General features: G+C 36.1%; 1 protein-coding gene across 3 annotated transcripts in view; it reads right to left on the bottom strand.

The window, feature by feature from the left end:
• The window catches only part of LOC121430553 (neurocalcin homolog), a 53,582-nt gene that overhangs the window by 18,292 nt on the left and 8,169 nt on the right, over positions 1 to 27,121 (bottom strand). Inside the window, exons 1-2 of one of the 3 annotated variants that reach the window (XM_041627863.1) lie at positions 18,385 to 18,662; positions 9,647 to 9,965 (exon numbers count right to left, since the gene is read on the bottom strand). In XM_041627863.1, coding sequence (XP_041483797.1) covers positions 9,647 to 9,755 — 109 coding nt within the window. In that variant the 5' untranslated portion in view covers positions 9,756 to 9,965; positions 18,385 to 18,662. Of the gene's footprint in view, positions 1 to 9,646; positions 9,966 to 18,197; positions 18,293 to 18,384; positions 18,663 to 27,121 lie in introns of those variants that run through there. The other 2 variants (XM_041627865.1, XM_041627864.1) reach the window with 2 other exon arrangements.

Raw genomic sequence — 27,121 nt, 5'->3', positions numbered from 1 at the left:
GAATTTTCGCCAGTCAACTGGGATTTTATCATTTGGATTATTACTTGGATATAATATCATCACTTCGGGATTTTACATCGGACACTTGAAGAGATTTATGTAAGATCATTATTTGTTTTATTTATGTATAATTATTTCCTGTAATAAAAAAAGAGGAAATTAAACTTTATACATCAATTTCTGATTGTTATTTGTTGCAGTATCGTAACACACAACACTGAAAATTTCATCAAAATCGGATGTAAAATAAGAAAGTTATGGCATTTTAAAGTTTCGCTTATTTTCAACAAAATAGTTATATGAACGAGCCTGTTACATCCAAATGAGAGAGTTGATGACATCACTCACTCACTATTTCTTTTGTATTTTATTATATGAAATATGAAATATTATGATTTTCTTGTCATTGTCATGTAAGTTTCATTCCCTCCCTAAACACGTGAAATTCCATTATTTGAACATTTTGTGCTTCGGGCAAGGAGGTCCTAATTGTCAAATTCGTAAAAATTGAAATATTGTATAATTCAAACAATAAAAAACAAAAGAAATAGTGAGTGAGTGACATCATCGACTCTCTCATTTGGATGTAACTGGCTCGTTCGTATAACTATTTTGTTGAAAATAAGCGAAACTTTGAAATGTCATAACTTTCTTACTTTACATCCGATTTTGATGAAATTTTCAGCATTGTGTTTGTCTGATTTTTTTCTATTGATTCAAATCAACATTTTTCTGAGGTGGACTTGACCTTTAAAGATATTTGTTTGACCCAACCTATTCAAATTTTGTTCAATTTGATATTGCTGATTGACAAAAGTGTATGAACATATTTGAAAATCTAACACTGATTCTAGAAATGGTAACTACTGAACTTCCTTGCCCCAAATTGGAAAGATATATCAATGACTTTGGTACTATTTTTTGACAGGCTATTTTAGGGCTATTTTATTGTTCGAGTTGATAAATCTGATCCCATCTTTTAATACTTATCTTCATAAATGGCGATTTATTTTTAAAATGAACTGGCTACGATACCCTTCTCTGGTCAGATATGGAATGTCGGATATATATCCTATCCAATGGTAGTAAACATTCGACCCTATACAAGTCGTCATGCTAATTCTACAACTCCGGCAGAATCTGCATCTACTTCTACTTCGCAACCACCAACTCAACCACCATCTCGACAAGAATACCCCCCACTTCGTCAGCAACCACCCCCGCCAGGAACGGAAAGGATAGCCCAGCAGACACCTTCGTCTCGAACTTCACAGCCAACGCCTTCTTTTCCTCGGCCTCGTCAACCTCCTACCCCCTCCCAACCATCCACCAGACTCCCCCCTTCTGTCCAATACCCTCCGCAGTATTACTTTCCTCCCGGAATCCAATTCCCTCAATCGCAAACACAACCCCCTCAAGTTCTACCCCCTGTGCCTCCTCCAACTTTTCAGCCGCCCATTTACCCGGGTTACCGAAGGATGCCATCAACTCAACACCCATTACAGTCTCAACGATCCAACAACATTCCGCGATCTTATGCTTCAGTAGCCCGCTCATCAACATTACCTTTTTCATATGCAACTGGATGCACTAACTGTGGCGAACCCAATCATCGCTCGTCCAACTGTCGGCATGGTATTCAACTACAATGTAACCTTTGTTACCAACTAGGTCACAAGGAAAAGGCATGTCCTTACTATTATTACTAGGATCACGGCCAAGAAGAGCGTGCCAAAAACGTCACGTCTGTTCCACCTCCTACCTATTCTAATGAGTTTAAAAAATGTGCAATCTGTCTATCAGAGCAACATGGTCTAAAAATAGGCCATCTCAACGTTCGTAGTTTGATTGATAAAATAGATGAAATCCGTTTTTTGCTTAATAATGTTCCTTTCGATATATTTTGTATTTCCGAAAGTTGGCTCCATGATTTAATTGATGATTCCAATGTTCTAATTGATGATTATGTATTGGTCAGGAAGGACAGACCCGGCTCTCGACGTGGAGGTGGCGTCTGTTTTTATATCCATCACAATATATCTTTTACTCAAAGGAATGATCTTTTAACAGATTTTCTTGAAGCTATTTGGATCGAACTTTCACTTAACAGAAATGATAGAATTATTATAGGTTGTGTCTACAGACCACCAAATTCTGAAAAAAAATACTTAGACTATCTTACCGAAACGCTTGAAAAAGTTACGACTGAAAACAAAGAACTTATTATACTAGGTGACTTGAATTATGATTATAATACTAATAATGACTTAAGCTGTAACCCTATTTTTATGTTAGAAAACTTATTTTCATTAAAACAAATTGTTACACAATTTACTAGGGTAACAGAAAACTCAGAAAAATGCCTAGATCATATATTGACTAGTTGTCCTGATAAACATTCGGTATGTAAGGTTGCAAAAATAGCTATTAGTGACCACTATCTTGTCTATACCTGTATTAGTATTAAAGATGAAATAAAGGCGAAACATAAAACAGTTACGTACCGTGACTTTAAAAATTTTGATCAGTCTGCTTTTGTAACTGACCTACAGACTGAATTTTCCTCTATACATACTTTACAAAAATTTAATGACATTGAAAAGGCGTGGTGCTTTTGGAAATTTAAATTTCTGTCTATTTGTAATAAATATGCCCCCATAAAACAAAGGAGGGTTAAAAAAGGGTGTTGCCCATGGATTTCTAGTGATATTGTTAAACTCATGTATAAAAGAGATTATTTAAAGGATAAGAGTAAGTCAAATCCCAATTTGAAGAAAGATTTCCAAAAGATTCGAAATCATATTACGAAACTAATCCGTAAACGTAAGAAGGATTACTTTAGTCAAATTGTCAGTGAACATAAGCACAACTCTAAAAAGATCTGGCGTGAGCTAAATAGAATTACAGGCAGAGGTAAACGACGGGATACTATTCCGTCTAACATTGACGCAGATTTTCTTAACAATTTTTTCATTAACATTGGTAGGAATTTGGTTGATAATCAAACTGGTCAATTTTTATGGAAGCATCCTGACTGTATTTATGAATTTAAATTTGAAAATATTGATGAAAACAAAATTTCAAAATGCCTTTTAAATCTCGGCACTGAAAGTAATAATGATATACTTAATATCGATTCGAAACTATTATGTATAGCGGCTCCTTACATCGCAATTTCTCTTTGTTATTTATTTAACGAAAGTTTGGAAGAAGGCACTGTTCCGCTTGATTGGAAACGTACTAAAACAACCCCTGTATACAAAGGCAAGGGAGACAAAAGTGATCCGTCTAATTATCGACCGATTTCTGTTGCCTGCCATATTTCAAAACTCTTTGAGAAAGAAATACAAAATCAATTATTATACTATCTTCGTAAAAATAACTTGATAAATATTGATCAGTTTGCCTTTTTACCCAACCACTCAACAACTACTTGCCTACATAAAGTAGTTGATGACTGGTTGGAATCTTTTAATAATAATGAAGTTGTCACAGCATGTTTTCTTGATATTTCAAAATGCTTTGATTCTATTAACCATGAATTATTGTTAAAAAAACTGAAATGTTATGGGATTAATGGGTCAGAAATAAAATGGTTTCAAAGTTATTTATCCCAACGAACGCAAATCGTTTATTGTCATGATCAGTTCTCTGAACCAGGGGATGTAATTACAGGTGTGCCCCAAGGTAGTGTCCTTGGCCCCATTTTATTTTTATTATTTATTAATGATATCACAGATTGTTTGAAATATTGTTCATGTAATATTTTTGCTGACGATGTAGTTATATACTTCTCTCACAATAGTGTTGAAAAAGCCATAGATACACTACAAAATGATTTAATCTCACTTACCTCTTGGTACCACAATAATAAATTATGTATAAATATCGATAAGACCAAAGTAATGTCGTTAAGTCCAAGATCTTCTTTTCATATTAATATATTCATAGATAACAAGAAAATAGAACAGGTGAATAATATTCGATATCTTGGAGTAACGATCGATAATAAGTTAAATTGGAATTTTCATGTTCAAAATCTTGCCAAGTTACTTGCCAAAAAACTTTTTGCTCTGCGAAAAATGAGCTTTTATTTGGATTTGAATGCTTTGAATCTAATATATAAAACAATTATTCAACCCAACTTTGACTATTCATGCTCAGTATGGGGTAATTGCTCAGCAAAAAATAAACAGATACTCACACGGTTACAAAAAAGAGCTGCAAGGATCGTATCAAAAAATTTTGATTATGAAAATTCTAATGGTCTAGATCTAATTAAGTCATTGAAATGGCAAACTTTCGAACAAAGAAGGGATTATTTCTTAGCATTACTGATGTATAAATGTATTCATGGATTTGCTCCCACTAGAATGTGCAATAATATCGAAATGACCTTTGATAGACATGGTTTTAATACAAGATCTGCCGATTCTTTTAATGTAATCTTGCCAAAACCTAATCTAGAATGTTTCAAACATGGTTTTATGTATGCGGGAGGTAAACTTTGGAACACTTTGCCATACGCCACAAAAACTTCAACATCTGTACTATCTTTTAAGCATTTGTATAAGAAAGTTTTTTTAACTCAGTGTTGCCTTATGTATTTTTACCAATGTAAACGTCCAGCTGCATTTATTTTTAGTCTCTTTTAAACCTTTTGTGCAATCATTTATATTGAGAGGGGACCTGGACATTGCAAGCTTTGTTTCCTTTTTACAATCAGTGAATGAGTCGTGTGTGGACTGTTTCTATTCATGTGTTGTTGCAGGGTGATCTGTCTACTGTGATTGTTTGAGAGTTTATGAATCAATCTGGGTGGGGTTGACTGATTGCGATTGATTGTGACTAATTGTGGGTGAATGTGTTTTGGGTGATAGGGTGGATGGATGGATGGGTGCGTAGTGTGTAGGCTTACTCTTTAAATGGATTACGAGGTTTGCAAAAGGTTCCTGGTTCCTTTTCTCTTTCTCATTTTAACTTGTAAATACTGATTCTCAATAAAACTGCGTAATACGAACTGCCATAGTCATTCTTTTCTTTTTTTTTAGCTTATTATATGCAGCTGGTCGTATTCTTATATCAGCTTAGAATTTTGATGTAACCTTTTTAACCTTTTCAGGACCTTGATGAAAAACAGTGTTTTTATACTGATCTTGTGTTTTTCCTGAATAAATATATTTCAATAAATAAATAAATAAATAATTTCACCTTCGGTTTTCATGAATTTTCCAAAAGTGCCATTTTAACACACGAGTCTATGGGGAATGTTTTACGTGTGTGACACCATCAATCCAAGGTACGCAATATTGAAGAAACGAGGCCCCTGTAATTACTGTCATGTACAAACCAATTACAACATGTTTATATAGATCAAGTATTCTCTGTCACGCAACCCTCTCCGAGATGCCAACTCAATTTATTATCTATTAATCAAAACAATAAAAGAAGGTCGCAGATATGTCTTGTCATTATTATTACAAACATCTTGCCTCACGGGACGGACGGTAATGCTATTATATTAGTTTTCACTGCAGGGCTGTACTGCCCACTGCATGAGTTTAATTGGATTCTACTCTATACATAGGCCCTAAGTCAGAGTGACGAAATCAAATATTATTACAGGAAGAAAATGAAAATTGTGAAAACAGACTTTTGAATGGATTTGTGGCTATCATGCAGCATTCTGCCTTTTTGGTCTGAAATGTATTAATGTTACTATTGGTCAAGCAAAGGATTTATGCAATGGAGAAATATGCTAAGTTATTTAACAGCTACATTATACATGTATACAAACCAATACTATTCATATCATGATAAAGGAGGGAAACTACATGGATAAAATGAAAGAAACATAATCATGGGAAAAATACACTGCATAATGACAATTGATAATTATTATTATTATCATTTATTTGGCCATAATAAACATACACAAATTGTACAAGGTAAATACAAAAATACAATTTGAAATTGTAAAATTAAATATGAAAAGTAGAAATGAAAGCACGGAAGAGTAAGAAAATGGTTTTTCCAAGGGCCAGGGCTCGCAAAAGAAAAATTCAATACTATTGCCCATAGGCATACCAGACCTCATAGAAAACCATTAAGAGAGTATTGCACATTTCGGTATGGTGGGATAATAAAAAGTGATGCCCTGCACTGTACTGTAAGAAGTAGATTAAGACTACAAAATGAGAAGTCTGAGAAAAATAGGAGGAAAGAAAGTGAATGAAAATAAAGCAATGAAGAAGATGAGGAGAGGAGGAGGAAGGGGAGAGAGAGAGAAGGGGAAGTGAAGATGATGGAAAATGAGAAGGACGAGAAAGAAGAAAATGAAAAGGAGCCAGCACAGTGAATAAGGAGATTGAGAAGGGAAACAGGAGAGGAAGGGTGACAAGGATTAGAAACAAGGAAGAAGAAGAGAAGAAAAGAGGAAGGAAAAGGAGAAAAAGGAGAAAGAGAGGGGGAAGTGAAGATGATGGAAAAGGAGGAGGAGAAAGGAGGAGGAGAAAGAAGAAAATGAAAAGGAGCCAGCACGGTGAATAAGGAGATTGAGAAGGGAAAACAGGAGAGGAAGGGTGACAAGGATTAGAAACAAGGAAGAAGAGAAGAAAAGACGAAGGAGAAGGAGAAAAAGGAGAAAGAGAGAAGGAAGTGAAGATGATGGAAAAGGAGGAGAAAGAAGAAAATGAAAAGGAGCCAGCACAGTGAATAAGGAGATTGAGAAGGGAAAACAGGAGAGGAAGGGTGACAAGGATTAGAAACAAGGAAGAAGAAGAGAAGAAAAGAGGAAGGAGAAGGAGAAAAAGGAGAAAGAGAGGGGGAAGTGAAGATGATGGAAAAGGAGGAGGAGAAAGGAGGAGGAGAAAGAAGAAAATGAAAAGGAGCCAGTACAGTGAATAAGGAGATTGAGAAGGGAAAACAGGAGAGGAAGGATGACAAGGATTAGAAAAAAAAGGAAGAAAACGAGAAGTGATGAGAGAGAGAGAGAAGAAGGAGCAGAAAAAACCGGAGAGGAAGGGGATGGGGGAGAAGGAAAAGAAAAATAAGACGATGTAGGTCTAGGGAAAAAAAAGAGAAAGAAGAGGGAAAAATGAAATATTAGTGGACTAGAAAATTAAAAAAAAATTAAGTTCCATAGTTAAAGAAAGGAATACAGAGAGAAAGAGAAAGAAAGCGGATTAAGGGAAAATAAAAAAATAAAATAATCATAGACGATACAGAGTACAATGTAGAATAGAGGAAATTACACACTGAGATATTTGTGTAGATGGCGTCAGCGTCTGACAACGTAACAATGTGGGATCCTATATTGAGATGTACTATTGAAAGCAAATATTCCTATTATTAAGCTAATAATAGATCTTTAACACTGGATGTGGGAGACTCTGACTATGATTACATGTATTAACATGTACATGTGTGGGGTTTTGGGTATTTTTTAGGTGGACTTTCCCTCAATAGGAAAAAAATCCCCTTGCTCTAACACCATACAATCTACATGTACATGTATTTGGATAGATAAAATGTTATGAGCCAAATTTTCATAAGTATTAAGTAAATTCCAAAATTTCAAAAAGTGGAAATTCAACCAAAAATAACTGGGCATTTGAATATGTGGGTCGTAGACCAAATGGCAAGAAGACCAAATGATACATGTAGAAGTAGACCCAATGGCCCGTATTCTGAACTCAGTTTAAATTAAACCCTGGCTTAAAGTTGTGGTTTAAATATGGAAATCCGATTGGAACACAAATCTTTATTAGTACATGTTCAATTTATTGACTCAAATGACACTCGAATCATGTATATAACTGTTTCAGAATGATAACTGAAATATTAATTTCATTACGAAAGCAACGGGAAACAAGACAGTAAATATAAGAAATAAGCAGAATTGTTGAGCTTTTGGCTTCCCATAATTTTAGCACAGAATTAGACCATGGTCTCAAGTTAAACCTGACTTCAGAATACGGCCAGCAGGTTTAACCCATGTGATGTACATGTAGATAAACTGTTTGAAGACCAAATGAATATAAACCACATGTACATTATTACGTACATGTATGGACTAAAAAGGAATGACAAGGAAAAGGTTATGCTAATTGTAATAATATGAGATGTGCAGCAGAATGTATTTAAATTTTGCCTTGTGCAGTATTCTGCGCACCCTTCATCTATTTAAGCATCAATCACGGGTGGCCTTGCCTCCAGTATCATATTCATTCCATCTCTAGTAGGGTGCACTCAATAGGTGGTTTCAAACCGCCTCGATCATAAGAATCCCTGTTAAATTACAAGAACATTTTTATGCTAAAAAATAACCATTGATTATTCCTGCATTCACACCGCCCCGAAACATACCCTTTGCGATAAGTTCCTGAAGTTAGGAGCATGCGCAGTATGGTCTGAGAAGCAATCAAGGCGCGAGATTCTAAATCACTAGCTCAGCGGCCACCCACGCTGACCGCACCCAACTACATGCTGGGCTAAAAGTTCCCGTAAATTGCTTTCACATTGCCAAAATACCTGCGACCTTGGAAAATCCTCGTAATTTCGCCAAGTACCTACTATTTAGTGTGTATTTTCTTTCAGGGAGATCACGTGTAATTTACTTTCACATTGCCAAGATCACCTGGTATTTTCTGATCGGGGTAAATTTCCCGATCAGAAAATACCTGGAACTGACAAACTTCATGGCGGTCTGAAACCACCTAATACTAATAGCAGAGATGGAAAAAAGGAGAAGGTTGGAATGGGGGAGAAATGAAGCTCTGGGTGGAGAGCAAAAGATGAAAAAAAAACACAGAGATATGGAATTAATGAAGTGAGGTAGAGAAAGAAATAGAGAGCAAGTTTAATACCCTTTTCATAAACCCATCCTCCAATTAGCCGCCTAAGAGTAATGCGGATAATTCAATAAAAATTGCGTTCACAAACTCTGAAAATAAGCCGCATTATTTTACGAGCGCCCGTCCTGAAAAAGGCGGATAATCGTCATGACAACTGGACACGCCCCCTCCTATGCGGTTGTGTTGGAAAAGGGTGACCTTGTGACCGCACCATGGCAATTATCTGCATTATTTGGAAATGCGTTCATAAACTCAAAATCTTGTCCCGATGCTGCTATTATGCGGATAATAGCAGTATCAAAGTAATGCGGATAACTCTTGTCCTCCTCCAATTTTTACGGCCAAATTATGCTGCTATTAGCCGCATAATTGGGTTTATGAAAGGGGTATGAGAAATAGATGAAGAAAGAGATAGAAAGAGATAGAGAGACAGTGTGAGAAGTCAATGGGGGGGTGTATGAGAGAAAGAAAAAGAGTAGGTATGATGGGGGGGGGGGTGTTGTGGTCTAGTGGTTATGACTTGTTTTAATCAGAGGGACGTGGGTTCTAATCCCAGCCCTGGCAAGTTTTCCTTTAGCAAGACAAGTACCCACATTCTACTGCACTCAACCCGGGTGAGGTGAATGGATAACAATCCTGAGAAATGTCTTTCATTTTGGTTTTGCTTTAAACATTTGAAGTCACTAATTTGTGTTACTTATCTTTGAAAGCACAAGGCCTAAAAGTGTCAATTAGATATGTTGCCAAATTTGAGTGAGAGCAAATGACAATTCACCCATGATGCTGCTTACCTTTTAGAAATCCTTTATACCATTCTTGTAGCTCGTGTTCGTTGAATTCTGTGTTTTCCCTTAAATCTGTCAGCATCTCTGGCCTCAATTTACTATTCTGTTTACCCATCTTCCGCTAGTTTGCCGCTCTGTCACTCCACGAATCGCGTCCCCCTCCGCCTGTCCGTCTCTCCCCCTCTTCTGTGCAATCTACCTCCTATATCTACTGCCCTCGCTTGATGCAGATGGTGCAGGTTGGCTGGCTCAATGGGTGGCCAAATTTCTAGAATCCTTCCAATATTTGATGTTTTCTTCCCAGAAAGCTTGTATTATTTATGGTCTGTAAGCAGAAAATACACATGAAAAATTATAAAAGTAAGCCAAATTATGTTAAAAATTCATTACTTTTTTTAAAGACACTTTTTAATCCAGTATAACCTAAATTTCTTGATATTCAAAAAGGAATATACATGTACACTGTATAAAGCTGTTCAAAATTAATTTAAATTTTCAATACTGCTTATCTCGCACCCCTCTTTATCTCTTAAGACTCTTAATTTCTTATTGAAAATAATCAAACTCATTCATGACATCATGATTGTTTCGTTGAATATCTTTACAGAGAAAAAGTTTGATCGTTTCATATTAACTTGATCAAAAGGATGATCTACATGTAGGAAACAGGAAGACTGCATTTTTGTAAACGCGAACCAGGATCCGTCTTACAAAGAATTGTGATTGAACCGTTCAACCACAAATATGGAAAGCCAGCAAAGCTATAAATATCTAAAATGAACGTTTGTTAAAAATATTTTTAGATCATGATGTATTTTTCTTGACAATTCAGTGTGCTTCTTGAGTAAATTTCCTTCAAGAAAAATTATGACAATGATGTATTTCTATATTAAAAGTTTCAGTTGGTGACTCACTTACATGTATGTCAATCACAACTCAAAAACAAGTCAAGTCCATCCCAGAAAAATGTTGATTTTAATAAATAGAGAAAATTATCAAACTAGCACAATGCTGAAAATTTCATGAAAATTGGATGTAAAATAAGACAGTTATGACATTTTAAAGTTTCACTTATTTTTCACAAAACAGTGATATGCACAACCCAGTGACATGCAAATGAGACGGTCGATGATGTCCCTTTTTTCTACAGATTTGATAATAAGGATAACTTAACTGAACTAGATGTTAATTCCACATGTTCAGGGACAAATTAATTGCTGTTTCACTTGACAATGAGGAAAAAATAAGAAAATTTCATATTTCATTTAATATAATACAAGAGAAAAGGTGAGTGGATGACGTCATCGGTCTCCTCATTTACAAACCGACCAGCGTGTGTATAAGATTGTTTTGTGAAATTAAGCGAAACTTTAAAATGTCACAACTTTCTTATTCTAAATCCAATTTTGATGAAATTTTCAGTGTATATTTGTTGGATTTTTCCTCTTTTTATCCAAATTAAGTTTTTGTTGGGGTAGACTTGTCCTTTAAAGTTGTAAGACAGGACCCTAAGGTTTTTGTTGGGGTGGACTTGTCCTTTACCTCTTTGTAAGATGGGGCACTAGTCATACACTGTGTTTACAAACTACAAGAGCCAGATAATTCCAAAGTACATGTACATGTAGGAAATGCGATAACTAAACATTTTTCCAACAAAACTAGAAATACCATCTTCACAAAATTCCTAACAAAACAATTACATGTATATAGCAAGATTCTGGTAGATAGAAAACCATATATAACATTACAAAAACCACAAGACCTAAAAATACAGTTCATCAGAAAAATGAAAATGGTTAACTTAAAGGACAAGTCCACCCCAACAAAAACTTGATTTGAATAAAAAGAGAAAAATTCAACAAGCATAACACTGAAAATTTCATCAAAATAGGATGTAAAATAATAAAGTTATGGCATTTTAAAGTTTCGCTTCATTTCACAAAACAGTTATATGCACATCTCGGTTGGTATGCAAATGAGGAACTGATGACATCACTCACTCAATATTTCTTTTGTATTTCACTATATGAAATATTTTTATTTTCTCGTCATTGTCATGTGAAATGAAGTTTCATTCCTCCCTGAACATGTGGAATTCCATTATTCTAACATTTTGTGCTTCAGGCAAGTAGGTCCTCATCGTCAAATTTGTAAAAATTGAAATATTGTATAATTCAAACAATGAAAAACAAAAGAAATATTGAGTGAGTGACATCGACTCTCTCATTTGGATGTAACTGGCTCGTTCATATACTCTATTTTGTTAAAAATAAGCGAAACTTTGAAATGTCATAACTTTCCTATTTTACATCCGATTTTGATGAAATTTTCAGCATTATGCTTGTCTGATTTTTATCTATTGATTCAAATCAACATTTTTCTGAGGTGAACTTGACCTTTAAATTAACTTACACTGTAGATCACTGTCTAAATGTATACCTACATTTATTGTACAGTGCACTGCAGCACAGATGCAAATTTTGGTTTGTATACACGGAATAATTTTTCCTGGTATCACATCGCAATTTGCTCCACATTTTTTTGAAAGACTGAGTTATGCATACAAAAGTCTTTTGTATACATGAAGTATATTTTACATAGGACTGTACATTATAATAGTTGATGAGAGCTTTTCTATTATAACCAAAAATGCTATTCAAATTTGTAAAGCAAAATTATTCCCTGAGGATTACATGTACATGTAGCTATTAAGGGTGTTTACATGTACATGTAAGCATGGAACCAACCGTGTTTTGGACTAATCACGTATCAAATCGCTGATTCTGGCTTTAAAGTGGAAGCATAAACATGGCCACTATAAATTAACCATGATGCAATCTACTAATTCTTCAAATTTAGGCTGATATTTCTGATTTAGCCGTAGACGGTAACAAAATTTGATCACTACTGGTGAAAGAACTGATGTGGCTATACACATATCGAAACAGGCAGGCTTGTTAATAGGATTTTTGACCTGATGAGGCCACCTCAAAGGCTGATATAACAAGCTAGTGTAAGATTTTGAATGTAAAATTCCTAAAATGTGAAAACAAGCAACCGGAAATTATATACATAAATGTATACATGACAAAAAAAACAACAAATTTGATGTTTCTATATTAATGATGCTCAAATCCTTCATGCATATTATGATACAGCTACATAACGGTATTCATTGACATACATGTAGCTATAGGCCTAAGTACGTAGGTACATGTAAATCTATCATGATATTCTCCTGAAGGTCTGTGATATTCATGTGTTAGCACAAGATACATACTGTACAAGCTACAGGGTATACATCAAGATTCCTGATGTATCAAGTCAAATCGATAGGCTGCATACTCTAAAGTAAGTAGGCAATTAAAAAAGTGCTAGGATGTATTTAGACTCAAAGACGTATTGCAAGCCTGTAGTTTCCGTTATAGGGCCTATAGATGCAAAAATGTATCAAGTGATCAAAACATCACACATAATTCACCGCATGGCACTGCTACCATTCCGACAGTCTCAGACCAGTAAAAATTGCTGTCAGGCTGGTAACTTTTCAGAAATAGCAAGATTTACAGGTTCGATAAAATATATCAAACTAGGCAGTTTCAAACCGCCTCGATCACAAGAATCCCCGTTAAATTACGAGAACTTTTTTAGGCTAAAAATACCCATTAATTTATTCCTGCATTCACACCGCCCTGAACCATACCCTCCGGGATAAGTTCCTGAAGTTACGATAAACAGGCAGGGCGCGAAATTCAAAATCACTAGCCCAGCAGCCACCCACGCCGCCGCGCCCAACGACACACTGGGATAAAACGTTCCCGTACATTGCTTTCACATCGCCAAAATACCTGCGACCTTGGAAAAATCCCCGCGAAAGTTCTCGTAATTTCGCCAAGTACCTACTATTTAGCGGGTATTTTCTTTCGGGGAAATTACGCGTAGTTTGCTTTCACATTACTAAAATACCTGGTATTTTCTAATCGGGGTAAATTTCCCGATCAGGGAATACCTGGAACTGACAAACCTCGAGGCGGTCTGAAACCACCTGATGATACAAATTATTCTTTCTCCTCATGTGCAAATTATAAAAATGGCTCTCAAAAACTGAGAAATGGCTCTCATGAATTATGTTGTGTGAGTGTGTGTGTACTGTTGGTTGGTGTGTGTTTCCTTTGGGGGGAGGGCAATAGTAATAAAAGCAATAATAGACAGTAAAATAAGCTCAGTCTTTTCAAAAATGTTTTTCTTTATCTCTGGGGACCAGTAAATTTTAGGTTCGGACCAGTAAAAAATGGAAAAACTTGGTATCTACTGGTCCGACATGAACATGTAGTTGAATGAATGTACACAGGCTTATCATAAAAAGTACCATCATGTACAGACTGAAACTAATCTCATTAAACTGAAACCCGCATGGTTGATGGTCTGGGAAATATTATCAGTAATACATGTATCATTATCAAAATAATTTCAATAGGTGCTCATACAATTGTGTATAGAGCCAAGTTCCAAGTTCCCATGGGTTCACAGTTGCGTTCCATGCTTGCCCTTTCTTATCAACAGCAACAGAATGATTTTTAAAGTAGGGGATGGGGGGGGGGCACTTTGGTGATTCCCAGTTATACATGTACTGTAGGTAAAGTGGACGGCAGTGGTCGACTGGTCGGGCTGAACCGCCAAAGAATATTTTTTAAGACCATTGCTCATCATGAAAAACACTGCTTCCGTATACCCCACTTGTTTCAAATGAAAAGAGGAATTGCTTTTGCATTTATTTCCATCTTTAATCTTGTTTAATTTGCATTTTTGAATATTCTTATATGGCATAAATACTTGCGTATTTAAATTTTTTTTCTTATTTTGCAAATTTTAGATTGTTATTACATTGATGTTCCTTTACTTTTGGCTTTTTTAAGACCGCAAACTCAGCATAAAATGCTGTGTAATGCTGTTAAATAGCAACTATCAGTAAAATGGGTCTAGCGAGAACGCTGGTGTTTATATTACAAAATTTAAATTCAACAGCACTCCAGCAATCTATTTTTATTTCTCATTTTGCGATTATTTCACAATGAGGATTCTTCCTTTGAAAAGCTCACAAATTTTTTATACATGTAAGTGACACTGTGCCAGATATATCAATTTCATCTAGACTAGAGCAATAAAAGATGAGTTGCCTTTTCCGTTTTACAAATTTCTAAACCACCTGCATGACACAAAAAGGAAGGAAGTAAGCTATTATTAGGAAAAAAATATTCATTGCAACATACATGTACCAAAGTCATTGTCAATTTGACATTTGGGAAATAGTGAAAACTTGCAGAATTTCCTCGCAATTTACAATGTACCATTCTTATTATCAATATTATACCTACATGTATTTGTTATAATGATGGCAAATGCAGCTATAATTTTTTTATACAAGATATATCATTAATTTCTATTGTAGCATCTAATTATGTCCCCTTTGAATTGACAAGCAAATTACAGAATAAAACAAGACAGATCATCTCTCCCTTTTCTCACACAAGATGCAAATCACTGTACTGCAGATGGGCTTTCAAGGAAAGGGCTGGCCCATGGTCGATGATCGTTCCTTGTGTGCATGTTAAAAGTGATTACAAAATAGGTGTATTCAATATTTCAAGCAATGCGATGAAGGTAAAAAAAAGCGTCACAGGACGTTCAACTTTTTTGCACAGTATGTACACACTGCAGAGCAAAAAAGGTGCGCTCAGCCAGATTGACATTGCACACGCTATAGCAGACTTCCGTGTAAAACATTTTTTAAGACAAGTGTTCCTACTATGGCGCAGATAATCTACCAGATTGAAGAGCGCCAACTCAACTCCAACACCAACCAACCTTGCTATTTCGTGAAGAAAAAATGCACTTTATCTGTTTTTTGTAACAAGAGTGTTGCTAAGGCGAGCGCATAATACGCCCGCCTGTAAAGTGGAAAATTGGGTTATTGCCTTGGTCAAGCGAGAAAAGTGGAAGGTGGGTACTTCACCTTTGACCTTCTGACATCAAAATCAATATAATTTCCTGGGATCCATGCTAGTATCATAGAGGCTGTTCTCACTATGCTCCTGAAACTAGTTTACTGGAAACTAGTTTAGTGGAAACTAGTTTAACGTGTAGTGAGAACGGTCGACGGGGTCTTGGAAGCTATCTTCTAAACCAGTTTGGAAAGCCACCTCGCGATGTAGTTTTCAAGATCGCTTTGCCTCGTTAAACTGGTTTTAGCGTGAGGACACAACCGTTCTTCGGGAAGCGATCTTCGTACATTTTGACCGCGCTACTCCACCAACAGGTGTAGAATGACAATGCTGCGGTTTCGAATTTGACCTTTGACCATTTGACTTCAAAATCAAAAGGCTTCCTGGGATCCATGCTAGTATTATACACATCAAATTACATGAGCCTATGTTAAGTTAAACTGAAAATGAAATTATTACATTTACAAGGAAAAGTTCACGGACAGACAGTCGGACGGCCTCCCTCATACAGGTGGAATGCCTCTGGCAGTCTCACCTGCATCACGCGATTCAATATAGCAACAGTGCTGACTTTGAAAACTACTATTACTCGCACAAGGTGTTCAGTGATACTTGGTTACTCTTATGTCCACGTTTTATGAACTAGACCAATACAGAGATATGATGGTAATTCAACAAATACCCCCAACATGGCCAAAAATCATTGACCTTACATGACCTTTGACTTTGATCATGTGACCTGAAACTCAGACATGACGTTCAGCGATACTTGATTACTTATATGTCAAAGTTTCATGAATCAGATCCATAAACTTTCAAAGCTATGATGGCAATTCAACAGATGTACCCCCGATTTGGCTAAAGTTCATTGACCTTTATCGTGTGACCTGAAACTTGCACAGGATGTTCAGTGATACTTGATTACTATTATGTCCAAGTTTCATGAATCAGATCCATAAACTTTCAAAGTAAATGATGGTAATTCAACAGATACCTCCAATTCGGCCAAAGTTCATTGACCCTAAATGACCTTTGACCTTGGTCATGTGACATGAAACTCGGACAGGAAGTTTAGTAATACTTGATTAACCTTATGGCCAAGTTTCATGAAATAGGTCTATATACTTTCTAAGTTATGCTGTCATTTCAAAAACTTAACCTTCGGTTAAGATTTGGTGTTGACGCCGCCACCGCCAGAAAAGCAGCGCCTTTAGTCTCACACTGCTATGCAGGTTTCTATGCAGGTGAGACAAAAAACAGAACATGGCGACTTTTAAATTTTGTTGATTGCATATGTAGGGATACAAAAAATTTGTTATATGATTTACCAACTCTCATGTCAAATAGCGAAGCCTGGTGTACCATTGTTGATTCATTCTCGGATGCGTCTGATTTGTAGAAAAAAGTACATTGCCTATATGTGTAGGCTGCAGGCCAGGTCATTTGCCATTTTACCAGCTTTTAAAGAGAAATGCCAGTAGTTGCAGTAAACACTGATTTCATGAGAAAGTCTGCAAAACCAGGCTTAATTGTCAGTATATCATCGAGGATCTAGATCTGGTAAAGGGTGTGTTTATGCTTACATTGCAAGGACAGAATCAGCGATTTCAAATGTGAATCAAAACGCCGATCGTAAACGTGGTTCTGGTAGTGCTGTTTATGCTTAACTTTTCAGAGCAAATCATGATCTCCAGCTGGCTTCGCATCGTAAAGCGAGGTCAAATTGGGAGCGTCTTTTTTTCGAAAGTTTTTTTTTCCGATTGTTGTTATTATGTGGAGATAAGCATGGAGCAATACGACTGTATTGCCCGCAGATTTTTATCTCACCGGAAGCATGTACCAAATGACGTCATTTAAACACGTTTAAACGGTTCTGTTTATGCTTCCCCAGAAAGCCTGATTCTGGTCAAATGACGTTTACAAACGCACCTTTTTGTGAGTTTACGATCGGCGTTTTGAAACAGCGTTTAAATGAAAGTAAGCATGGACGCAACCGTGTTTTGGACTAACGACGTTTGGAAACGCTGATTCTGGCCTGAAAAGTGAAAGCATAAACACGGCCAAAGTTACATAAACTGAACTTTGTGAAATCTTGAAATCTACGCTGAATAATGTTCACATTGAAGATCACACAGATAGGCACAAGTGGGCCAGTGAATTATTATTGCTGGAATAAAGACCCGACGGAAGTGACCGAATCCGCGCTTATTTTGCTTATTTCTCAGCAATTACACAACTTCTTCCAGAATCCTTTGGCACATATTTTTTATTCATACAAACAGACACTTGGGTGGTAATTATTATTAGATTCTGTAAAAAGTCATTTTGAGATCGTTACCAATACTGGAATTTATCTTTAACTTATTTTCATAAAAAGAAAAAGACTTATCGATGTGATGAGCATACTAATTTTTCAATAAAATTATTTTAAAAAAACAGGCATTACCACAATAAGAATGAACAAAATATTGAATAAGTCCCTTCTGTGGACAGCAAGAATATGTATGTACCCAGTATTAAAGTCTAGATCTATATGAGGTTTTTGTAGTACCAACCTGAATCCTGGCTACAATCAGACTGTACTTTACTGTACAGTCAGTCCCACGTTTATATTCAAAGGCCGGCGGGTGCACATACGGATTACATTCAATGTTGAACACTCTAGACTGCAACACAGGAACCAGAACATTCAAATCAATTTAATATTTTCTATAATATATTCAGAATTCAGAGTAACCTAACCTGAGTGTCAGAAGATCCCTTACTCTCTGCACTGTGGAATGATAATCAAGCTCAAATATTGATCTGATTCTATTTTTCCAGTCGTTTTAGAATCCAGATTAAACCAAGGTTTGGATGACATACAAAAGCAATCGCTAGCGCAAAAGCAGAGCTAGATCTGTATCCTGTTGTTGACAAACACACGAGGTGAAAAAAAATATGTAAACACTTTTATTTTGGAGCAGAGCTGCAATGCAAGAGGACTGGCAGGTCCAGAGAGCGTATACTTTTCCTTTTCTTCTGTTACTGTACATACATGCACAAAAACACGAAGAGTGCTATTTGCTTGAATGCACGTGTAGTGTACCATAAGACATTAACCTGTGTGTTTACATGTACATGGCAATGTCAATGAACAAAATCTGTGCATAATTCTGTGTATAACACACAGGAGCCAAAGATGTGTGTATGGTTTGCGAGTATACATGAAGCTAATGGCACACATGTCCTGATATCTGTGTTTGTGCAGTGGTGTATGGCTGGCGGTGGAACACATTAATTAACCAGGGTCAGGGAGGAAATAATAAGGGATTATACCTGGTCAATAATAAGTACTATTTACTTCATGGATCAGTGATGCACAAAATTTTCTAGATTCATCTATACATGTAGGTCTACAGATCGTTTCTACATGGAGGTACCAATTATCTCCTACTACATGTATGCCAGTACTGAATTAGGTTTAAAAACTATGTTATTTTATAATTTCATTCATACAGAATGATTTTTTTGAATCTCGTTTATCTTCATCATTTTCACAGATTCAAACCGTCTCCAATTTAAGAAGGAAACGGGAAAAAATTAAAAGGGGGCCCCCAAAATGCTCAAAAGGGCCCTGGAAACTAAATAAAAACAGAGTCCTGAAATATCCAGTCATTGCAATATTAAAGCTTACCCAAGCTGCAGATTTAGGCAGACAGCTACAAAAAGAATTCCCCCCCCCCAAAAAAAAAATAAATAAATAAAATAGAATACATTAATAAAAATAATGAATGAATGAATGAATAAATAATTGATAAATAAATAAATAAATAAATAAATAAAATAAAAAAAATAATAAAATGAAATAAATAAAAAATAAAATTGCCTGCAAGGAATATATTTTTTGTACACGATGTAGTTGTGAACTATCAAGATCAAGATGTGAACTCGATTGAACTTGATGGGGTACACATGTATAAAGATGTTTTTATTTTTATGGTGATTTTGATTTTACAAATTACTCGAGGCAGTCCTTTGAAAAAATTTGAATTTTGATACTTGATGCTGTACACCTTTCCATGCACATGTACATGTACGTATAGGCCTTCAAATAAAATACTTTCAAGATTTCAACCTACAAAAATCTGCAAAATCTGTACAGATGGCGGTGGGTCAATTCTGTTAGATTGGATTCTGTATTCTGTCATGATTTATGGCTAAGCTTGAGTTAATTAATGTATCGCAGCAATAAAAAAATTATGAAAAATTAAGCTCAGCTTGATATTGTACATGTACATATTGTGATCCCAGATGCACTGAGACTTATAGGTAAACCGAGTGTAAAATCAACTGAAAATGATCCTTCAGTTTATCGACGCAATAAAAAATTATTTAGAGATACAAGCTAAAATTGATATTGTATGTATTTGATCCCAGATGTAGACTTTAATAGGTATAAAAACCGAGAGTGACATCAACTAAAAATGATCTTTCAGCATAAAAAAGGGAATATTCTTCATTTTCTTGATAGTTTCCAACTAATCAACCAATTTCACAGAAACAATATGGCAAATACAGGGCATTTCATGACATTGTAATGATGTGAAATATGAAAATTCAGCAAACTTTCTGGTAAAATTTATGTTTCTTAAACCTGCTTCATAACCTTAGCCTTTTGTGGACATTTTCTTTCGAAATAAACATAATGATTCAGGTCAGACATTACCACGACCAAAAGATACATTTAATACACTATATAAAGTCATGTACAGTTAACGAGTGCAAAGCTCTGCATACAATTGAAGAAATGCACGACAGGTATATATGGTTTATTCCTCTGCCCCTTCCCCGATAGATAACTTTTGCTTGACCGTCACATCACCCCTAAAATTAAATCCACGTCCCCACGGAGTGACGATGTCCCCCGTGAAATGACGTCCCTGTGGAGTGTCTGCCCATTGACTCTTCCTCGGGTGCATTCCACGAGGTACCCGTCCAGTAATCACCGCCTGGCAATTACGACCATATGCATTTCACGCATGCTTGGCATTCCCAGGCAGATGAATGATTGTCTGGTTGTTTCCTTGTCTGTCCATCTCTCTCTCCCCACACGATAATGTATGCAGGTCCAATAATAACCATCGTTAATCCAATTCTTTGTGAAAGTTCCAGCATAGGCCCTTCTCACTAGGGTCCACGAGAACAGGGTGAGGAATCTGAAAGGTTATTTTTGAGTGAAGAAAGGATGCAACTCCTTTGAAAAACTTCAATTAGGAATATGAAATTTCGATTTTTTTTTCATATTTACACTATAAAAACACTGTTAAGTTGTTTACTATATGAACCTTACAGTAGTTGAACAGTTTAAACAAATGTTTAAAATCTTTAACAAAAGAGTTTAATATTTAATATTCAATTCTTAAAGGACAAGTCCACCCCCCCCCCCAAAAAAAAGGTGATTTGAATAACAAGGCAAAAGCAATTTTGTGTCTCGCCCACTTATGAAAATAACCACAAATATCGTGATTTGCGAGGGCACGCAAGAGAATTATATCGAAACTTCATTGTGAAATGACTGGGATGGAATAACACTTGTCATAAGAGCCTTGCACGTAAACTTTAATGTTGACCTGAAAATGACCTTTGACCTTACCATGTGACCTCCGACTGCAGCATAACATGCAGGTCGCCTAAGTACATCTACCATCCAAGTTTTGTTGAAAAGTAACTTACGGTTGCAGAGTTAGGTGTCATAAGAGAGTCTTGCATGTAAACTTTAACATTCACCTCAAAATGACCTTTGACCTAACCATGTGACCTCCAACTACAGCATAACATGCAGGTCCCCCAAGTCCATCTACCATCCAAGTTTGGTTGAAAAGTGACTTATGGTTGCGGAGTTGGGTGTCATAAGATAGTCTTGCATGTAAACTTTAACGTGAACCTCAAAATGACCTTTGACCTTTACCATATGACCTCAGACTGCAGCATAACATGCAGGTCCCCCAAGTCCATCTACCATCCAAGTTTGGTTGAAAAGCGACTAACGGTTGTGGAGTTAGGTGTCATAAGAGAGTCTTGCACGTAAACTTAAATGTTGACCTGAAATGACCTTTGAACTTACCACGTGACCTCCGACTGCAGCATAACATGCAGGTCGCCTAAGTACATCTACCATCCAAGTTTTGTTGAAAAGTAACTTGCGGTTGCGGAGTTAGGTGTCATAAGAGAGTCTTGCATGTAAACTTTAACGTTCACCTCAAAATGACCTTTGACCTAACCATGTGACCTCCAACTGCAGCATAACATGCAGGTCCCCGAGACAAAAAGGCAAAAATCCAACAAGCAAAACACTGAAAATTTCATCAAAATTGGATGTAAAATAAGAAAGCTATGACATTTTTAAGTTTCTCTTAATTTCACAAAACAGTTATGGTTCATATACTGCAGTTAACAGTGATTTCGTAAGCAGCTTTTTACTCGGTATAAGTTTACCTTTTTATTCTATTCTCAAAATCTTTCTTGATTACATAACGAATGGTTGACAGAGTGGATAAAGGACTTATACCCATTTCATGTATTGGGCATGAAAAAAGGCATGGAACCGTGGATATAGCCCAAACTAATGACGCGAGAGCTATAATTACAACCAGGTTCCTGTCTTCTAAAGACTTGCGATTTATCCGATCAATCGCAACTATGGACGGCCAGCAACGTCAGCATCTAATATGCATGTTTGTTCAAAATATTTTCTATTCACTATGATGCATATTCATGCATTCATTGTTTTCTTGCAAATTCACTATACTTCACTTTATTTACAAAGGACATTGTGAATATTTTCTGTTGAAAAAATAATGACACTGATGGATTTCCATAGAGTTACAATTCATTGGATCAATCATAGCTCTTTGTAAGACGGGGTCCAGGACTCAGTCCACCGTAACGGCACTACAGGTAGGACAAGAAGGAGTCCAAGAGAAGAAAAAGGCAGTGGAGGAGAAGATCAGAGTTACACGTGCACATGTTACAAAACAAAAGGACAGAAAAAGAATTGGGAACAAAAAACAAAAACAAAAGGGGGAATGGGAGGAGGACAAGAAAAAAAATCATGAAAAAGAAAGAAATAACAGAGAAAAAAAAAGGGAGTAGAGGATGAGAATAAAGGGAAAAAAAGAACACTTCATAAATCCAAACTGCTCCGATGAAATCAAAATTGTCCTGTCAGCTTGTCATAACAGTGGTAACATGATTCCTGGTGTATCGGGCTATGCTAGAAACATGAGAAGGCTATGAAATGTCAGACTGCGTGTGTCTCTCGTAGCATCTTCTCCCTCCAGACGTTAGAATATGTTACAACGTTGCCCATTACGCAGTCAACACATGCTCTCACACCCATCCAATCAAATCAAATTACCCAGGATGCTACATAACTTTTTAGAAGCACTTGCCCTGTCAGGCAAGTAAATCTTTAAATAGTTGGAATATACTTGCCCGAAAATCTTTTTCACTTGCCCAAAAAAATCCTTGAAAAAATAAGTTTACCTCTTCAAAAGAAAGTTTTGCGGTATTATAAACCATTGACCTTTTTTCTCTTTCGACATGAACTGACTTGTTGTTGCATTTCTTTTTCCAAAGTGATTTTATCTTGTCCGCCCTGACCAAATTTAGGGTCGATATATATCGCATTGACCCTAATTTTGGTCATTCTACTCAGAGAATATTGCTTGCCCAATTCAGGTAAACAGTTTTGGTCGTTACTTCATATACTTGCCCGACTCTTAACTTTTACTAGCCCCAGGCAATCGGGCAAGTGCTTATGTAGCACCCTGATAACCAAATATTTTGCCAGTGTGTAAGCAAATATTCTTCTGAAAGAAAATACCTTCAAATAAGTAGGCAATTTTGAAGATAAAAGAACTTCCACACCAATTTTTTTCATGTATCTTCAGTGTGGATAAAGTTTTTAAATAAAATGTTTTAGGTATTAAGGAGATTGTGGATCCTTTGTAAATTGTATGGGAATGTGGGACTTGTTGCTGACTGACGACTGAAAATTTCAACCTGTCTATACGTCCTAAACAACTTCTTGTAATAAGTGCTTGATTGTTTGATTTATGCTTTATATCTAAACTTGTGGTGTGTAATGTTTTTTTTTGTCATTTACATAATATAGCTGACAGGTGGATATAAATCTCAATAAATAGCATTGTGATATTTTTTTATTTTTCAATATTGAATTAGAGTGCAATGCAAAAATTATCCTGTGATTCTATAAATGTTGTAATGATTAATGTCTTGTGATTCTTTTTAACTAGAACCCCAAAATAAGTTTAAATACATTTTTTTTTGGGGGGGCCTGATATTCATTTTATCTTGCTAAGTCAGAACATGATAATTTCAATTGAAATTTGATATTTTTCATTTTTTTATACTGAATTCGAATGCGATGCAAAAACGACCTCTCAATGTCGAAATGTTAAATTGATTGTCATGTGATTCTTATTACTTGTAATTCACGTTCATCAGGGAAAAATACGTAGGGGTTCAAAATGCTCAAAAACAGCGCTGTAAAAATCAAAACAAGATCCCTGGAAGAGCCCCAATTCACTACAATGTTACTTGCAGATTCTGATTAGTAAGTTGGTAAGAGTAACATGATGATTTCATTAAATCCTTCCATTTATCATTTTTTTTGTGATTTGGGTGGTGTGAAGTTGCCAATCTAAACAACCTCTGCACTGCTAATGAAAACAATTTGATAACTGTCACTTCATCACACGCAGGCTGCAGAGCCGACTTTATTCAAGCCTGTGGGTGTCTTTTCTTCTCTTCACAGCAGAGCTATGTTTTCATAGCTATTTCATTTATAAATGTTAAATGTCTATTTGTCACAAAAAGGCAATATTTATCTTGCAGCACAATGCATAATTTTCATCATTGCTGATTGCTTTTTTTTTAAATGCAAAACTGTCCAATGCAGGGTAGATAAAATATTATTTGAAATTAAATATCAAAGCAAACATCAGCTGAAAGTATAACTACTGGACAAAAAGAAAATTGCTGAAATGTGAAACTGTAAACTACTGAATCTTGTTACTGCTTCCTCCTCATCCTTCAATGACCTTAATGACCTTTGACTTGATCACATGACTTGAAACTTGCACAGGATGTTCAGTGATACTTGATTACTCTTATGTCCAAGTTGTATGAACTAGACTAATACAATTTTAGAGTTATGATGGTAATTCAACAAATACCAAAACTTAGCCAAAGTTCATTGACCCTAAATGACCTTTGACCTTGGTAATATGACTCAAAACTCAGGCACAATGTTACTTGATTGCCCTTATGTCCAAGTTTTATGAATCAGATCCATAAACTTTAAAAGTTATGACTGTAATTCAACCAATACCCCAACTTGGCCAAAGTTCATTATGACCCTAAATAACCTTTAATCTAGGTCATGTGACTTACATGTAGACAGGATATTCAGTAATATTTGATTACCCTTATGGCCACGTTTCATGAACTAGATTCATATACTTTTCAGTTATTTCAAAAACTTTACCTCAGGTTAAGATTTCAATATTGACTCCCCCAACATGGTCTAAGTTCATTGACCCTAAATGCCCTTTGACCTTGGTCATGTGACCTGAAACTCAAGCAGGATATTCAGTAATACTTGATTAACCTTATGTCCAACTAGGTCCTTATAAATTCTAAGTTATGCTGTCATTTCAAAAACTTAACCCTCTGTTAAGATTCGATGTTGACACCGTCGGAAAAGCACGTGTATAGTCTCACTCTGCTATGCAGGTGAGACAAAAAATGAACAAGTGGAATGCCTCTGGCCGTCTCACCTCCATCACGCGGTTCAATATAGCAGCAGTGCTGACTTTGAAAACTACTCGAACTCCGCACAAGATGTTCAGTGATACATGGTTACTCTTATGTCCACTTTTTATGAACTAGACCAATAAACTTACAGAGATATGATGGTTATTCAACACAAAACCCCAACATGGCCAAAGTTCATTGACCTTACATGACCTTTGACCTTGATCATGTGACCTGAAACTCGCGCAGGATGTTCAGTGATACTTGATTACTCTTATGTACAAGTTTCGTGAATCAGATCCATAAAATTTTAAAGTTATGATGGTAATTCAACAGATACACCCAATTCGGCCAAATTTCATTGACCTTTGACCTTGGTCATGTGACCAGAAATGCGCACAGGATGTTCAGTGATACTTGATTACTCTAATGTCCAAGTTTAACGAACTAGACCAATAAACTTTCAAAGTTATGATGGTAATTCAACAGATACCCCCGATTTGCCCAAAGTTCATTGACCCTAAATGACCTTTGACCTTAATCATGAGACCTGAAACTTGCACAAAATGTTCAGTGATGCTTGATTACTATTATGTCCAAGTTTCATGAATCAGATCCATAAATATTCAAAGTTATGATGGGAATTCAACAGATACCCCCAATTCGGCCAAAGTTCATTGACCCTAAATGACCTTTGACCTTGGTCATGTGACGTGAAACTCATGCAAAATGTTCAGTGATACTTGATTAACCTTATGTCCACGTTTCATGAACTAGGTCCATATATTTTCTAAGTTATGATGACATTTCAAAAACTTAACCTCAGGTTAAGATTTTGATGTTGATTCCTCCGACATGGTCTAAGTTCATTGACCCTAAATGACCTTTGACGTTGGTAATGTGACATGAAACTCTAATAGGATGTTCAGTAATACTTGATTAACCTTATGGCCAAGTTTCATGAACTAGGTCCATATACTTTCTAAGTTATGATGTCATTTTAAAAACTTAACCTCAGGTTAAGATTTGATGTTGACGCCGCCGCCGCCGTCGGAAAAGCGGCGCCTATATAGTCTCACTCTGCTATGCAGGTGAGACAAAAATAGGATAAATAGCAATTCGACCAAACAGAAAAGAGCAAAGCAGTAGGGACAGTGATTTTCCGCAATCGCGGAAAACGGACTGAATTCTCGGAATCGGCTGTTTGAAACGGAAAGTGGCTTTTCAAACGGAAAATCAAGGAAAATATGAAAATACTTACCTGATTTTCTTATTTACGAGATAACTCATACATCTACTTGATTTGCTAGTTCAGCCTTCTGGACTGCCATACCCGAATAGAACTCCCAAGGATTTAAAAAGCGCGCGCGCGCCCTCTCCCGTTCAGGCTTACTACCCATGAACACCGCGCAATTAGCGTCCATCTTCCTCAACTTTTGCAAGCCCATACGTTGAAACATGTTGCTACGCAAGGCGGAGGGTCGGTGGGAGGGTATCAAGTAGATGTATGAGTTATCTCGTAAATAAGAAAATCAGGTAAGTATTTTCATAATTTACTTCAATAACTCCATACATCTACTTGATTTGCTAGACCAGCATGGACTCAAACCGTAGGGAGGCATGTTTTCAAATGTAAGCCTAAAAATTTAAACACCAA

Source organism: Lytechinus variegatus, chromosome 17 (assembly GCF_018143015.1).
Source record: "Lytechinus variegatus isolate NC3 chromosome 17, Lvar_3.0, whole genome shotgun sequence".
In the NCBI taxonomy this organism is placed as follows: Eukaryota; Metazoa; Echinodermata; class Echinoidea; order Temnopleuroida; family Toxopneustidae; genus Lytechinus; species Lytechinus variegatus.
This window is presented reverse-complemented; position numbering and strand designations above follow the sequence as displayed.